We start from the raw sequence: 17,656 nt of genomic DNA, 5'->3' as shown, positions 1-17,656 counted from the left end.
CAGTATCTTAACTGTAATGCCAAATCTCCCCCCTTAAAAATGGAAGTATTTTTTGGATGGTGGTAGTATCATAATTCTTTTATTAAGTAGAATAAATTAAACATAATGTTTAATTTAATAAACATGATGATTATTGTTTTGAAAATTCATTTTTTTCCTAGTGTCAGTCAAAGTCTGATCCTGGGTGCTTGGAGACAGTCACTGTGGTGATGGTGATGATGATACAGACTCCACGGTGATGGAGACAGATACTGTGGTTATACAGACGCCATGGTGATGGTAATGGAGACAGTTACAGTATTGATGCAGACAGAACACAGGCAGACATCATAGTGATACAGGCAGACACCATGGTGATGGTGTTGGTGATGCAGACCCCATAATGATGGAGACAGTCGCCATGGTGATACAGACTCCATGGTGATGGAGACAGTCACTGCCGTGATGGTGGTAGTGATGCAGACTCCATGGTGATAGAGATACACACTGTGGTGATGCAGATGCCATAGTGATGGTGACAGATACATTACTAATGGAGACAGTTACAGTACTGATGCAGTCAAACACAGGCAGACATAGTGATACAGGCAGACACCATAGAGATGGTGATGGTGATATAGACCCCATAATGATGGAGACAGTCACCGTGGTGATGGTGCTGGTGATGCAGACTCCATGGTGATGAGACAGTCACTGTGGTGATGGAGACACCATGGTGATGGTGACAGACAGCAGACGGACATCATGGTGATGGAGACAGACACCATGGCGATGCAGGGCATTGTGGTGATGTGGAATGTCGTGGTGATGCAGGCTGGGGTGGCCATGTAGGACACTGTGGTGAGGCAACCATCATAGTCACTTACTACTTCCCATTTCCTGCACTAGTGATCTTGTTCTCTAAAGCACTTCCCCTTCATCAACTTTAATGCCAAGACCTGGCAAATAATACTGAGGTTCCTTGTTCATGTACTACTTCTCAACCTAGATGTGTTAATATTCTTTATTTGAATTAAGTATTAGTGATTCAAAGAAAATAAAGCCTTTTTTAAAACATAGCAGCTTTTGACCTGAGTAAGACAAATGTCAGACCAGTTTGACAAGTCTAAGATCTCTTCCCAGATATTTGGCAATTTCTTTTTCATCTTTTCTGAGCCTGCCAGGCCTGTGACAAGCTATCTAGAATGTTCACAGTAACCTGCTATGAAATAATAAAAAGTGTATTTGGTCTTTGCACCTGGATCCTAACATAGCTCATAACACCATTGCAGATAGGGGTGCTAGAAGAATTTTTTGTTCTAATATTTGGCCTTTGATCCAAGTTCCTGACAGAGATCCTAATATCTACACAATTTCCTGGTAATTAGAACATCTTTTGTTCTAGTCATGGGTGAGGAACACCCAGCATGTGTGCTATATATGGCCCATAAATCATTTGGTCTGGCCCTGCCAATGCAACTATAGGTGGGACTCAAAATTCAGTAAGTCTAGTGCAGGCTTATTTTTAGGTTGATCATTTTGTATGGCCCATGAATGATGTTATAAATATCCAAATGGCCCTTGGCAGGAAAAGTGTTCCACACCCATGTGTAATAAGGCAACTCTTGGTGAGCTCCTAGGTGGGAGTTAGTCACCTGTAAAACCAACCATGCTTTGAGGCTTGGAATCATGCACCCCTTGTTCTCCAAGGTGGGGCTAGAAATGAGACTAACATTTTTTTTTGTGTCTACACGATGAATCCTACATAAAACTCCCACAAGTACAGAGTTCAGAGAGCTCTGTTGGTGACCACACCCACCTGCCAGGAAGTTCATGCCCTCTGGCTCTGAAAGGACAGAAGCTCCTGTGTGTACAGCCCTTCCCAAACCTCACCCTATAAATCTCTTCATCTGATTGTTCCTTTATATATTTAAAATATCCTATGTAAAAAATTGGCAATAGTAAGTAAACTGTTTTCCTGGGTTCTGGGAGCCATTTTAGTTTGAGGAAGAGGTCATAGGAACCTCTGATTCGCAGCCAAGTCATGCAAAATCTGTAGGCAGCCTGGCTGCCTGCTGTTTGCACTTGGTGTCTGAAATGAGGGGTAGGAGGCAGTCTTATGGGACTGAGCCCTTAACCTGTGAGATCTGACACAACCTCCAGGTAGATGGTGTCAGAATTAAGTTGAGGCCGGCGCTGCGGCTCGCTAGGCTAATCCTCTGCCTTGCGGTGCTGGCACACCGGGTTCTAGTCCCGGTCGGGGCACCACATTCTGTCCCGGTTGCCCCTCTTCCAGGCCAGCTCTCTGCTGTGGCCAGGGAGTGCAGTGGAGGATGGCCCAAGTGCTTGGGCCCTGCACCCCATGGGAGACCAGGATAAGTACCTGGCTCCTGCCATCGGATCAGCGCGGTGCGCCAGCCGCAGCACGCCGGCCGCGGCGGCCATTGGAGGGTGAACCAACAGCAAAGGAAGACCTTTCTCTCTGTCTCTCTCTCTCACTGTCCACTCTGCCTGTCAAAAAAAAAAAAAAAAAAAAGAATGGAGTTGAATTGTGGGACACTTAGGTGATGTCAGAGAGTTGCTTGGCGGTGTCAGAAGGAATCTATTGACAGTGGTGTGAGTTTAGATTGGGAGAAAGCAGGCTGATTGGTTTTCCTACATACCTTTCCCATTTCAAGTTCCATCCAGTGTATTGTTTGAAGCCCTTTTAAGCAACAAATTGAAATCAAGTCAACCCTGGATGACACTGTTGATGCAGTCAACCCAACAAGGAGTGATTTTATGGTTGATACCCTTAATGCACAGTCAACTCCCCACGTGCATAGGCAGTGACAGCCTGTCAGTGCTCATATCTTTGCGATGGCTTACAGGCATTTGGTGACACCAGTTTTAAAGATGGATCTCAACTTCAGGTGCAATGGAGACAGAAATGTATCCCTACATTCTCTTTAAATGCGGAGCTCTGGTTTTTATCCTGATTGACAGCTGCTGCTTCTTGGAGCTGTCAAGATATCTGCATAGAATATGCTCTTTTTTTTTTTTTAAGCCTAAAATCAGATTCTGGTGGCATTTATTGGAGCTCTCTAGAACCGTCCTCCCCTTCTTCCTTGGTTTACAGCCACAATCTATTTGGCGAGGTGGCTGGAGAGCTGCATTTCAGCAGTTACCAAGCTGTGAGGATCCACACTGTTCTCAAAAGACCTCCTTCACTTGGGCATCAGAACCCGTCTCCCTAAGCAAGAACACCACTCCAGCCGCTTATCTCCCAGCCCCTGTTTATCCTGTATCATCAGTTTGGGGTTCTCCACTTGATCATTTTCATTAGTGTACAAATACTGTTATTTTTCCATTGTAAGTAAAATTAGGTTTTCCTTGCCATCCCTTTAATCCTCTTGAAAAAGTTATCTGCATTCATCATCTCTCATTTTTCTTTTTCTTTTGGAAAGTTATTGGTATTCTGAGAATAATTGAAAATACAGAAGAATTGTAGGTACAGGGAAAACAACTCTGTTTCCCCCTGAACAATGTGAGAATAAGTTGCAAAAGATGTTCTATCACCTTTGAGCAGTTTAGTGTGTGCTTCCTACAAGTACAAAATTCTTCTACATGATCACATGAGAATCAGGAAGCTAATACTAACACATTACCCCCTCTGATCCTGGGACCCCGTGTGAGTATTGCAAACCATCCTCACAGTGTCCCACTGAGTATGAGGACCCAGTTCAGAATCACGGGTTGTATTTATTCGCCCTGAACGGAACAGTTCCTTTGACTTCCCTGACTTTCATGACCCAACTGTGAAATGTTTGGGATTATTGGCCATTTATTTTGTAAAATGTCACTCAGTTTGGGTTTAGTGTTTCTCTATGATCAAATTTGGGCAATAAAGCACTGGCGTTAATGTCATGAAGCTGATGGAGTATTTATTTCATTGTGTTCTATCTGTGGGACGCGATTTCAATTGTTGTTTGTTGGTGGTGACATTAACTTTCCTTGACTAATGTGGTGTCTTCCAGGTTTCTCCATGCAAATCTATTCTTTTTTCCTCTGTAGCTAATAAGAATTTGGAGTTTACAGGAAGTAGCTTACAATTACATAACTATCTTTTTTATGATTTTTATTTAATTCTGTTGATATAGACTCATGGTTTCTTCTTCAATGATTTATAACCTATTACTATCATCATTTATTTTGATTTCCAAATTGGCACAGACTGACAATTGAGTACTATGTCCTTTTGACATGCCTCCATCATTTCTTGGGAACTTTTTAGTTTGGGTCACAAAATAGATGGTGTAGGGCACTCTTGTCCTCACCCCAGCTTTAGAATCATCCTTTTCTACAGAAAGCACTGGTTCCATTGACAGTGGTATTTAGAAACCAAGATCTGGATGCTGGGTGTGCTTGTGGCCAAAGTATTACTACTCCCAGGCCTCTCCATGGACAGAGCTGGAGACTAGGTACCTACACTCACATGCTTTACATTTATGTTAGTGAATCTATGCAACCATGCGTTCACACCAGCCCCACTGGTTCCTATCCCACCCCACAGGTTTCATTGCAGTTTTCTACTTTCCACGTCATTACCTCCTCTCCTGACAATGAGATACCAGGCTGCTCATCCCTGCTTGATGACTCCCCTGTGGGAACTACACTCCCATTCCATGGCCTCCCCTCCCCCATCGATGCTTTGCACATCTATGCACTTGGTGAGCAGACCCTTTTCATAGCTTCTGGCCTCCTTTTAGTCATGCTCTGATTTTCTGTACTTTCTTGATCCTATAAACAGTACAAGGGGTCTTCAAAAAGTTCATGGGAAATGCTTATTATTTAAAAAAAAACTCTATGCATGGCTATAAACAGGTTTTGCATGAAAAGAAACATCATTCAGCTCCATTTTTCCATGACTCCAGAGTCCCCTCATATTCACAATAGCTATTTCAGCCGCAGCCTCAGCTACTGATGTGGTCATTTCTGCCCATCCTAGGTCTTTTCCTTGGGTTGATTTCTTTCTTCATTATGGTAGAAATGTTTTTCCTGGTTATTTGCTTGCCTGGCAATTTTAAAAAATTGGATTCTAGGCATTGTGAATGTTATCTTCTGGCATACTGGGTTTCTTATGTAACTTTAAATATGTGGGGGTTTTTGCTTTGAGTTGTTATTAAGTTACTTGGAAACATTTTCATCTGTCCAAGGCTTACTATTAAACTTCAATAGATGGGTCCTTGACAGCTTTTAACTTAAAACTTTAAAGGGGATTGGGGTAACTTTCTGAGGACTCCACCCAGTGTCCCAGGTATTAGGACTTTCTGCTCTGCCTGGTGAAGACACAAACTGCTGTGGCCCTGGGCAAGCTCCAAGTCACGTCATATTCTCTGCAAAGCTTCACATGGCTTTCTCCTATACACGTGCAGGCCAGTATTCAAGTAAAACCTCAAGAGGATCAGTCATTCTGTGTGTGTGTCTGTCTGTCTGTCTGACTCCCTTCCTCCCAATGTAGCTCTTTCTTCCATTGTTCTGTCCTTAACTCAGGGCAACTGCTAAACTGTGTTTAGAAGTTCTTCCCTGTGCCATAGCTGGCAGTAAGCTGGGGGCCATTCTGTTTTTTTTTTTTTTTAAGATTTTATTTATTTATTTGAGTGGTAAAATTACAGATAGAGAGGCAGAGAGACAGAGAGAAAAGTCTTCCATCCACTGGTTCATTCTCCAGATGGCTGCAATGGCTGGAGCTGGGTCAATCTGAAGCCAGAAGCCAGGAACTTCTTCTGGGTCTCCCACATGAGTGCAGGGGCCCAAGCACTTGGCCCATCTTCCACTGCTTTCCCAGGCCACAGCAGAGAGCTGGATCAGAAGAGGAGCAGCCAGGACATGAACTGGCACCCATATGGGATGCTGGCGCCACAGGCGGAGGCTTAGCCCGCTACACCACAATGCCGACCCCATTCTGGGTTTTATCTTAGCTCTCTTTCAGGGATCACGGGCCTGTGCTGCTTCTGTCCAACACTTAAAAACCATTTCTGCATCTATCCCACCTGGTTTTAAGTTGAGGCAGGAGGGCTTAATTGGCCCTTGCTCCTCTAGCATAGGCAGAATTGGAAGAGTGCTATCTACTCTCCAAGGACAGGCGTCTTTCTGCCTGTTGTTGCCCAGTTGTTGCAAGCACCCAGAACTGTGCCTGGCCTAGCAGGTGTGCAGCACATCTTAGCTGAATGGACGTTTCTGCTGTAAGATGCTGTGTGAGCACAGCTTCAGCAGCTGTCGGAGTGTCTGCCCTGTGGCAGGCATTGGTCGTGCAGCAGGGAGCACACCTGTCCATGTGCAGCGTACCACCTGAAAGGAAAGACAGACATCCAACAGCAATGGAACTGCGAGGGGGTTCCTCCATGAAGGAGCAGCCCTGGTGGGAGGTGTTCAGCAGAGGTCACCGGGAGCCCGCGTTCCACGTTCCTGCTGACTCCAGAAAGAAGAGCAAGAGCCAGCCTGCCCAGGGGGCACTGCCTTGAAGCTCCAAGGGGGCAGTGATCTCAGAACTTTCCAAAATGAAGGGTGACCTGTGTGGGGAGGACAGACTGTCAGCATGCAGTCAGAGAGGCAGGAAGACCCTCAACCTGCAGGACTCCCAAGCTCCTTCACCACTCCACAAAGTGCAGGGAGAAGCTACTGAGGATTTTAAATAGGGGAGTGATATGAGCCAATTTTTGTGTGTGATTTCTTTTTTTAATTTTTTTATTTTTATAAAAGGAATGAATTTTATGTATTTCATACATACAGTTTTAAGAGCAAAATGATACTTCCCACCCTAGCCTCCCTCCCTTGCTCGCTCCCACCCTCCCTCCTACTTCCTTTCTTATTTTTCTTTTAGTTTTTGCAGTGACATACATTTTTTTCATCTTGACATGCAGACTTTATTTTAGAAATGCAAAGTTGGTTTAACATCTGAAGAGCCATTCATATTACTCTCTTTATTAACAAAATAAAGGAGAAAAATCAATAGAAGCAGAAGCAGCATTTAACAGAAGTTAACATCAATTCATGATAAAAAACTCCCAGCACTTTAACTCAAGAAGGTCACCTTCTTAACTTGATAATGGTCCTCTACAGAAAACCTAAAGCTAGTAAAATACTTAGCATGAAAAGACTGAAGATTTTCCCCTTAAGACAATGATAGACTTGCAGTTTACTTGATAATCGCAAGCTTAACCCTCCACTAAACAAAGAATTCAACAAGTAGTAAATAGAAAAACCACTGTTCCTCAAAAGAATAGGTGAGGGCTATGAACAATAATCAAATCTTAAACTGTCAAGTTCACTCATACATGTTACTTTTTTTATACTCTGTATTAGTTAACCACAAATCAAGGAAAATGTATGATATTTCTCTTTTGGGGACTGGCTTATTTCACTAAGCATGATGGTCTCCAATTACATCCCTTTTGTTGTGAAAGACAGTATTTCATTCTTTTTTACAGCTGAGTAGTATTCCATCGTGTATTTGCATCATAATTTCTTTATCCAGTCATCAGTTGGTGGACACATGAGTTGATTCCATATCTTAGCTATTTTGAGTTTAGCTGCTATAAATATGGGCATACAAATAACTCTTTAAAATGTTGATTTCATTTTCTTTGGGTAAATTTCCAGGAGTGAAATGGCTGGGTCATATGGTAGATCTAGTTTCAGATTTTTGAAGAACCTCCATACTATCTCCCATAATGGTTGTACTAGTTTGCATTTCTACCAACAGTGTATTAGGGTACCTTTTCCCCACATATCTTTGCCAGAATTTTTTATTTTTTGATTTTTGGATGATGGCCATTCTAACTTGAGTGAGGTAAAACCTCATTATGGTTTTTATTTGCATTTCCCTGATGGCTACTGATCCTGAGCATCTTTTCATGTGTCTGTTGGCCATTTGGATTTCATCATTTGAAAGCTGCTTGTTCATATCCCTAGCCTGTTTCTTAAACTGCATTGTTTGTTTTGTTGCTGAATTTCTTACATATCTTGGATATTAATCCTTTATCAGATGTAAAGTTTGCAAATATATTCTTCCATTCTGTCAGTTGTCTCTTTGTTGAGTGTTTCCTTTGCTGTGCAGAAGCTTCTTGGCTTGATATAATCCCATTTGCCTATTTTTACCTTCATTGTCTGTGCTTCTGAGGTCTCATCCAAGAAGTCTTTGCCTATGTCAGTGTTTATCCCATTTTCCTTTAGTAATTTGATAGTTTCAAGTCTTTTTTTTTGTTGTTGTTGTTAAATAAGGGGCTGGGTTGTGGCGGGGTGAATTAAGCTTCCAGCATCCCATATTTTTTTTTTTTAAGATTGATTTATTTATTTGAAAGTCAAAGTTACACAGAGAGATGAGAGGCAGAGAGAGAGAGGTCTTCCATCTGATGATTCACTCTCCAATTGCTGCAACAGCCAGAGCTGCACCAATCCAAAGCCAGGAGCCAAGAGTTTTTTCCAGGTCTCCCACATGGGTGCAGGGGCCCAAGACTTGGGCCATCTTCTATTGGTTTCCCAGGCAGAGAGCTGGATCAGAAGTGGAGCAGCCAGGTCTCGAACCAGTGCCCATATGGGATGCCGGTGCTTCAGGCCAGAGCGTTAACCCACTGCACCATAGTGCTGGCCCCAGTTTCAAGTCTTAGTTTTAGATCCTTGATCCATTGTGAGTTGATTTTTGTATAGTGTGTAAGGTAAGAGTCTTATTTCATACTTCTGCATTAAAAGACCCAATTTTCCCAACACCATTAATTGAAGATGCTGTCTTTTTTTCCAGGGAGTGATTTTAGCTTGTCAAAAATTTTGGTTGTAGATGCTTGGATTAATTTCTGGGGTCTCTAATATGTTCCATTGGTCCACATTTCAATTCTTGTGCCAGTAGCAGGCTGTTTTGCTCATAACTGTTCTGTAATATGCTTGAAGTCTGGTATTATGCCTCCAGCTTTATTTTTATTGTTTAGCATTGGAAGAATAATTTATGCTTTAAAAATATTTTTCTAGCAACAGTTTGGAGGATACTACTCATGGCACAGTCATGCCAGCAAGAAGTCATTTAGAACTAATACCCTTCAGCTTTTTTATGCCATCGGCCCACCTGGCTATGGGGTGAACCCTACCATGTCCTTCTCAGAATGTATTTAAATTGCAGAGGAGTGAGAGTTGTGGCACAGCAGGTCTGCTGCTTGTCTCACCCAAATCCCCTATCAGAGTGCTGGTTCAAGTCCTAGCTGCTCCATTTCCAATTGAACTCCCTGCTAATATACTTGGATAGGCAGCAGTTGATAGCCTAAGTACTTGAACCCCTCTCACCCATGTGGAAGACCCAGAGGGAGTTCCTGGCTCCTCTTTTTGACCTGGCTCAACTCTGGCTGTTCCAGGCATTTGGGGAAGTAAACCAGTGGATGGAATCTCTCTCTCTCTCTCTCTGTGTGTCTCTATCTCTTCTTTTCTGTGTCACCATGCTTTTCAAGTAATAAACAAATTTTTAATTGCAGAAGAAATGACCATATTGAAATATACTTCACTATAATATTTTCATAAAATATTAAATATATTTTAAATATCAATATATTTATAAAATATATAAATCCATATGTTCCCCTGTATTAGCTGATTATATGAGATCCATAGCAAGTGTGCAATCAGAAAGTGGATGAACATAAATGCAGTGTTGGCATGTCTGCAGTCACAGTGATGAGAGTGAAAATACCTGTTGGTGATTATATTACACACACCGCTAAAGTTTCTGCAGGATGTTTGCTGTATTTATAATGAAAGGGAATGATAAATTTCCATTTGACGTCAGTGAAAATGCAGATGACAGTAATTTTTTTTGTCTCTGAAGTTTGCAGACAACCCCTAAACCCAGTCCATGAGATGCTTGGGGGACCCCATTAATCACACTTTATAAGTGGTTATTTAGCATAGAGTGAGAAGGTGGAGGCTAAACAGGGTAGCTTCAATAGAGACAGTGGTCAGGGGGCTGAATTTGAGGCATTTTTGCAGGAAGATAGAAAAGGCAGAGATTTTCTACAATTATTAGAGAAGTCTTCATGGAAGAACCAGGCCAAGGGATGAAAAAGAACTGTGTGCAAATGTTAACTGGAGGAGGCAGCAGAGAAAGTCTATGAGGCAGCTTCTTGCTGTGACTCCTGGTCAGGTAAGGGACCAGGGTGACAGCCATGGGTCCCAAAGGAGGAATAATCAGCAGGAACCAACACTCACAACTCTACTGCTTTGTAAGCTGTGAGGCCTGGAGCCAACACTCACTCATCCGCTGAAGCTTCAACTGCACCTGTTTAGAATGAGGATGGTAAAATCTTGTAACCCCAATGTCGTCTAGATTAAACACAATACTGTACGTGAAGGGGTTAGCACAGTTCTGCCAGCAGGAGCTGACCAATATTAGCAATGATTTGTAATTACTGCTAGGATGCGGACACCTTTGTGGACCATTGCCCAGGAGACTGCGATCTGGTTAAGGAAAGGAGATACGCACATAATGTATTCGGAGACGGAAATCACGTGTAAGAAATGAGCAACTCACAGTTTCTTCCAAAATCGTACTTTCTGTGTCGTAGAAGGCGTTTTGCAAATCCATGCCGTCTATTTGTGTTTGAGCATTTCGAATGAGCAGGAATGGATGGGGGTGGGTTTTTCTTAACAAGCGCATTTCAGTTATGCTTATTTTACAGTCTCTGCCACTTAAAAGCTCAGCTCCTGTGAGCTATAATGATGACTGTTGCTCAGATGAGTGAAAGGCACACACACAAAAAAAGTGGGCACAATACAGGTTGAAAGTCTGTCCTTTGCTTTCCTTTAGGGGAGCTGAGACAAGAACAGGCTCTTTTATTTTATCATTGGTAGCATTTATAAAGATCCATAAAGAATTTTCTATTTCTTTTTTGGAACTAGCTCCTGATTTGAATAGTTCATCCATAGATGTCTGTGGCTTCATGGCCAAACATCAGGGTTCAAGGTCCTTTTCTGCCATGCACTTGGCTGTAGGACATTGAACAATTCAAGTAATCTGCTGAGCTTTGAATATTCATCCATAAGAGGCAGATAATGATTCCTACCTCAGAACTATTGTGAAGATCAAAAGAAAAAATTTGCCTTGGTGACTAGAATAAAAAGGGAGCCAATAAAAGTATTTTCATAAGCACTGTCATATATATAAAAGAGTGAGATTGATTTTCACACAGATGTAATGGACTGGATTGAACAGTGGCCCCTAAAATCCATGCCCACCCGGAGTCAGAGAATGTCGTGCCACCAGGTGTGCACAGGTCCTCATCCAGTGACTGGTGAGATGGGGAATTTGGACACACTGGGAAAAGCCACAGAAAGACAGGGACCCACGGGAGGGGCGGCTGTGTGAAGCTGAAGGGAGCAAGCACAGTGATGTCATCTAGAAGCCAGGGCACACCAAGAATCACCAGCAGAGGCTTGCCTGTGGCACAGGGGGCTAGGCTGGCATCCTGTACCGGCGTGCCCGAAGGAGTCCTGGCTGCTCGGCTCCTCATCCAGCTTCCTTTGGCCGGTGTGCCTGGGAAAGTGGCCGAGGATGATCCAAGTCCAGAGGCCTCTGCTGTCCATGTAGCAGACTCAGCTGGAGTTCCTGGCTTATGGCTTTGGCCCTGACCCAGACCTAGCTGTTGTGGCCATTGGAGGGGAGACCCAGTGGATGGAAGACCTCTGTCTCTGTGTTTGTGTGGCTCCCTCTCTTTCCATCATTCTGCCTTTCAAATAAATATTTTTAAAAATCTACCCAAAAAAGAGCAAGAATTACTAGCAACCATCATGCTCTGGGAGAGAAGCGTGGACGGATTCTCCCTCTGAGCCTCCAGGAGGGAGGCTGCCTGGTTTTCAAAAGTCCAGGCTCTCAGAAGACATTTCTGTTGTTACAGCCCTCTGGGATTTAAGGCAGCCAGAGGAAAACAGGCATCCCAAAACGCGTCCCTCTTCGTATCAGCCAGAGTGGGCTCCCCCAATACACACCCATCCTTGCCCAGATCAGGAGAGATTCCCTGTGGGAGAGGAACACAAGGGCCCCTCCCCTACTCTGAGAGACTCACAGTACACACACACACACACACACACTCTCACACTAAATCTCACGGCCAACCTTAAAACTAAGTCTTAAAGCCAGGCAAGAAACGAATCAAGCCTGTGGCCAGTGTGCCACCTCTGACTTGTCCAGGGACTCCCCCTCGCTTATTTCAGTTGACAGTGGCACAGGAAAAGGGCGTGGTGGACTCACGCGTTGGCTTTCGAAGCTTACCCCCCACCCCGGAAGCAATTTGTATGAATCCTGCTCCCATCTCAATGGCCAGCGCGAGTCACATGTCCTGCCGCCAAGTTTGACGTCATTGCGTGGGTATGTCCCCAGCTGGAGGGAAGGGCAGGGGAATTCTATTAGCGGTAGTAATATCCACCCCACCACGCCGCTCTCAGGAAAGCATAGCCTTTGAGTAGTGGCTTTGAGCGGCTTTCATGGTGTGGGGATGTTGCTTTCTCAGGGTAGGGGGGGACGGGGTGGAGAGGGGTGGGGGAATCTCATGGTATGATCTTCAGAGCGAGTCTTATGTCACATAAGAAATCAGCTGTTGGCCTGGATGGTTCTTTGCTCCAAGTGGCGTTGATCCTTATTCTAGTTCCCAGATGTGTTTGTAAATGACCTGCTGTTTATTTCCCAAAATTAACTCCATGCCCCTCCCCCAAGTCATCCTTTGCCGCTATTAAACTTGGTCAAAGGCAGTCTGTTTGGCAACCCTTAGCAAGGCGTTTCAGAAGGGCTCGGGGCATCAGCTCCTGCCAACATCAGCAACTGCCTCCCCCCGAAACAGCCCCAGAGGACGTACGGTGCTTGACCGAAGTCTGATAGGTAATACTGTAATATGTAATATACATAAAAGTATGGCAAGCAAAAAGTGATAAAGATTTATATACACACACCGAAGAAAGTACGTCCAAAGTTTATGGAAAGTTGAATTAAGAGAAATTCATTTCTGTGCAAAAATAAATTTGAAATCCACATCCATGAGGGATCTCCAAGAGTTCATAAAAAAAAATGCATATAATGAAAAAGAAACCATGCATGTGTTTTGAGACTTTGTTGCACCAAAATAAACTCCTTTGAATTCTATCTTTGTGCCATCTTTTTTTTTTTTAAGTGCCCACACACACCTACACCTGCTGATGTGATGCAGAAAGAGGGAAAGCCGCCTGGCTTCAGGCGTCCAGGGCACCCACGGCTGGGGCTGTCCAGCACAGGGCTGCCACCTGGTGACCCTTCCATGAGTCCGTCCCTCCTCTGGTGCCCTACGAGCCTCCCTCGCCTTGCCCTGGTCCCGGACTGGCTGGGAACCAGCCCTGGAGGTTGTCAGCAGCCTCCCTTCTTGGAGCTGAGGAAGCAGAGGCTTGTGGGGGTTGAGCCTCTTGCTTCACGGTCAGGCCAGTGGTGCAGAAAGCACCTGACCGCAGGCCCTTGGACCCCAAAGCGCGGCCCGGAGTGCCAGGAGCAGACTGTCGCTGAGGCAACACCGCATCCGCAGCCCAACTGTTTTTGTCTTCCTTGGCAGGTCTCCAAGGCGGCTGCAGACTTGATGGCCTACTGCGAAGCCCACGCCAAGGAAGACCCCCTGCTGACTCCCGTGCCGGCATCAGAAAACCCGTTTCGGGAGAAGAAGTTTTTCTGCGCCATCCTTTAACTCTTCCCGAGGAGGCGAAAGAGCCTCGGGGCTCCTGGGACACTGATATTAGAGTTTGTAGCGCAAAGTGGGCGCCTTTCCCGTCCACGGCATTTGACGGAGAGGGAGAAGCTTCCTGGCGAGTCCAGGCTGTGCATGTACTAAGAACAGGTCCCCTGTAGGAGAATGAACGCCAACCCACACCCTGAGTTAAGAGACCCGATTCTGCAGCTCTGCCTGGCGGAGGGGAACGTAGAAAAGCACACTTGGTGTCACTTCTTTTCTGCTCTCCCCTCCCCAAACCTTTTGTTTCTGCTTCGTATTTAAAAATGAAAATAAAAACCTGAAACCGACAGCTGTACTGAGCGTCTCGCAGTGAGTTTCGTCTCTAGGAGCCGCTCTGCCAGTGGAGGAGCTGCAGATGGGTTGGATGGCACGGATGTTCGTCTTTGTGCCTTTCTTTGCTTTCTTCCCGCCTCCCCGACCTCCCACTCCCCTCCCTGTTAGAGTAGTGTGGCGAAGGCTGGACTGGTCTGGAAGGCTGAGCTCCCAGGGTGAGTGCCCAGGATGTTGAGGAAGTCCCCCGTGGTGTTCCTCGTGGCCGTGGGAGCCACACAACAACAAACGCCGGCTGTCTGTGTTCTCCTATTCACTATCCCTACGATTTGTCCATGATAACTTTGATTCTGCAAGTAAAAGTAACTCATGTGTTGTGACTGGTGCTTTCATATATTTGTGACAATTTTTTGAGTAAATACTGCATGAAAATGTTCCCTATGTTACATCCATTCAGAAGTTTTGTTGTTTTGCTGTAAAGCTGGGAAAAGACATAAGAGAGAAAAAGACACTGGGGAGGAAACCAACCTCACTCTTTGGAAAATGGAGATGACTTCTGAGCCTTAGGCAAGCGTCAAATACCTCCACGTTAACACCAGGGTGGCCACCTCTTGACTCTGTTTTCCACGATCCAAAGCATGTTGGCTTATCCGAGATCCCAGGGCAGCACAGGTACCACCCCCCACCCCACCCCACCCCACCCCCGAGCAGGAGAGTCAAGGGTTCGCCGTGGGCTGGGAAGTGCTTCTGCCATGGAGTAGAAGCAGCCTCTCGCGCTGAATCATGGGCATTCTAGATGGAAAGAATGGCTTCTGCGTGCTTGGTCGCAAAGACCTGTGGCCCACCTTTGTGCAAGCGGCAGAGCAAATTAACCCACAGCTGCAGAGCAGGCGTCCCATGCTCAGAACCCAGCTGTCCGCACACCAGCGAGATGGATGCCAGATGGCCCAACCCCGGGTAGCAGGTGCAGCCCTTGCTGCCAGCTACACCAGAACGGGTTCCGCCTCTCTTTTTCCATGGAGGTGATTTTCATTTTTCATTCCTACCTAATTTTTCTGAAGAATCTCTTCTTTGTTTTTGTTTTTTGGCGTCGGCCTTGTTTGTTAGAATCTCTCAGTCTTTATTTTACAGCTCCCCCGTAGCTAGAGCTGTCGTCCCAAAACCCGAGCTTGGGATTTTTCACGAAGCCGTAGCCTCCATCAGGAAGAACCTTTATCCCATCTTTTTGGCCTCTGTTACCTGTTGTTAGCTCCCAGTTTGCTTTATTCTCTTCCTTTGCCATTCTCTTCCTCCTGTTGTGTTGCTTTTTCATTATTCTTACTAACACGAAGACGGAGGACGAGAGAACAGCTTACTATGCCAAGGGAGACTTGGTCAGTATTGCCCTCCCGTGGCTCCTCTGCTGGTGAAGGAATGCACCCAGTCCACGCTTGTGGCCGGGCTGCGGCAGAGGAGGACATTGAAACATCTGTGGGACGTACAGATGCACTTCTGTCACCAAATGTTTCTGTTCTCCTGATCCAGTCCTGGGGTTCTGCTACAGTCAGGGGGATGCTGGTGCCGTAGTTATGAAACCACAGTGTTGTACAGTGAGCGTAGTCTTGTGGAAGCAGCACAAGCTGTGTTACAATTTTTTTTTAATGAATTAAAACATAAATGAATACAGGGTCCCACAAAAACAGCTATGAATAAAGCACTCTGGAAAGTGATTAAGGACCAGCAGAGTTTCACGATCCACCTCTTTTTTTCCACAAGGACTATTTATCTTTCCATGTAAATGTAGGTCTTTGGAGCAATTAAAATGGCGTTCAAATGTTTAGGAAGAATCAGAATCGGGGCCTGGTGATTAAATGCTGAGCAATTTCCGTACTGTGTGTGTAGAAAGGAGAGAGAAGACAGAAAACACCCAGCCCATCTGAGATTCAGTTTAAGGAAGAGATTTTTGCCTTTTTCATAATTTCACGTCTTACAGTATAGGAATATATCCACAGAATCTTTATATGAGTTTTGGCTTAATAGTATTTGTATTTATTAAGGGGAAAAAAGTCTTTTGATTACCGGTGCCTCTAAAAAACTTAATTCCCTTAGCAACTCAATCGTCCTTTCACCAGCATAAGTGTATCTTAAGGGGTGACTAATAGAAAACTTCAGCTTAAATATGTAAGGCTCTAATTTCTATTTATATATTGGATGATAGTGAAAATCTGCCATGAAATTAGTTAATAAATAATAACAATGAGCTTCATATTTAGAAGCAAACACTATAAAGAAAAAAGTTGCATCATCCTCAATATTAAAATTTGCTCTTCTTTTTTTAAAATTTGAAACCAAATACTTGTTCATTTAAATCAGAAGATGCAAATAAGCACTCTGATTCTTACTAATACTATTTGAAAGAGAATGTCTACCAAAGAAAAATTAAACAGTCAAAACCATTTCTCCATACACTCATACCTACATAAGGAATTTTGAGAAAACCAAGCATGCCGTCTTAAGGGATTTTTTTATACTTTCTTTCTTAATATTTGCTTCTAGCTGCTCCTGGCAATGATGAATTGTTACATTCGCATTACTGTTTCCTAACCCAACAACTGTTCACCTTTTTCCTCTATAAAACCTATGGAGTGTGTCTTTCCAAGAGAGAAATACAGAAATGGTCAAACAGGAAAACCTGAATGTGATGTGCACATTTTCATCCCATATGGACAATGTATTTGTTTTAATAAATGGAATTTTCCGATTCCTTTCATCCCGAGTCCACTTCATTGCCAGGGCCGGCGGCCCACCTGGCCCCTCGACCCGTGGTTAACCTCTCAGGTGCACCCGCGGGGGACGGAGAAGGGCAGAAGGGTTCCTGGCAGGCCTGACCAGGGACACAGCTCAGTTTACAGGTAAACTTGCTGCGGGTGCGCCCCAGGGTGGGGTTTTTGGTTTTTTTCTTCTTGAAAAAGAAATGGACTGAGAGTCATTCCCCGTAAGTCGGCCATGACTGAAAAGAAGTACAAGAGAAGGGAAACCCCGGGCGCTCTAGATTCAGCAGCTCCTCAGGGATCGCGCCTGTCAAGGGAGCCCTTTGAGTGCCCAGACTGTGCCAGGGAGGAGCAAACCCTGGGAGGGAGGAAGGAAACTCCGCGTCTCGCGGGACTTGGGCCCCACCAGCCGCCATCTTGCCGTCTTCGCCCCGCAGCCGAAGGAGCCACTGGGTGGCGCTGCGCCGGCTTCACGGCCGCCCGGGCTGTGGTCCGCCGGCCGCCTGCCTGCTTTGGAATCGGGGGCGCTGGCACCCGCAACGGGCAGATGCTGGGCCCTGCACCCTGCACCCACTCAGAATCTCTGGCAGTGACTCCCAAGAACGCGCCATCTTGCGCTTGCTGTAGGCTGAGGAGCACTAATTTAAGTCCTCATGACAATTGCAGAAGTGCCCCGGGGGAAGGCACGACAGATCCTACCCGTGCTGGCGCCGGCTCCCAGAGCTGCAGGAGCGGCTGAGCTGCGGGCGATCCCGCACAGGCCGGCTTCGGGGCCCGCGCTGCCGTGCGGGGGAGGCTGGTGGGCGTCCACCCGGCTCCGCTTCCCGCAGCCCCTGTGGGAGGACCGCCTGCGGCGCTCGCTCGTTCTTTAATCAGCCGCTCGCGTTTTAGACAGCG

The 17,656-nt window shown here is 45.3% G+C and overlaps 1 protein-coding gene across 7 annotated transcripts in view; it reads left to right on the top strand.

Moving 5' to 3' along the window:
• Window positions 1–16,758, top strand: part of GNG2 (G protein subunit gamma 2) — a 171,189-nt gene extending 154,431 nt beyond the window's left edge. For all 7 annotated transcript variants that reach the window (XR_011380722.1, XM_070053666.1, XM_017348297.3 and 4 more), the window contains one exon: window positions 13,566–16,758. Coding sequence is in view for 6 of the 7 variants with exons in the window: in XM_070053666.1 (XP_069909767.1) it covers window positions 13,566–13,694 (129 nt within the window). In the remaining variant the exon portion in view is untranslated. The remainder of the gene's footprint in view (window positions 1–13,565) is intronic.
• The last annotated feature ends 898 nt before the right edge of the window (window positions 16,759–17,656 follow it).

This window comes from Oryctolagus cuniculus, chromosome 12, assembly GCF_964237555.1.
Source record: "Oryctolagus cuniculus chromosome 12, mOryCun1.1, whole genome shotgun sequence".
Lineage (NCBI taxonomy): Eukaryota > Metazoa > Chordata > Mammalia > Lagomorpha > Leporidae > Oryctolagus > Oryctolagus cuniculus.
This window is presented reverse-complemented; position numbering and strand designations above follow the sequence as displayed.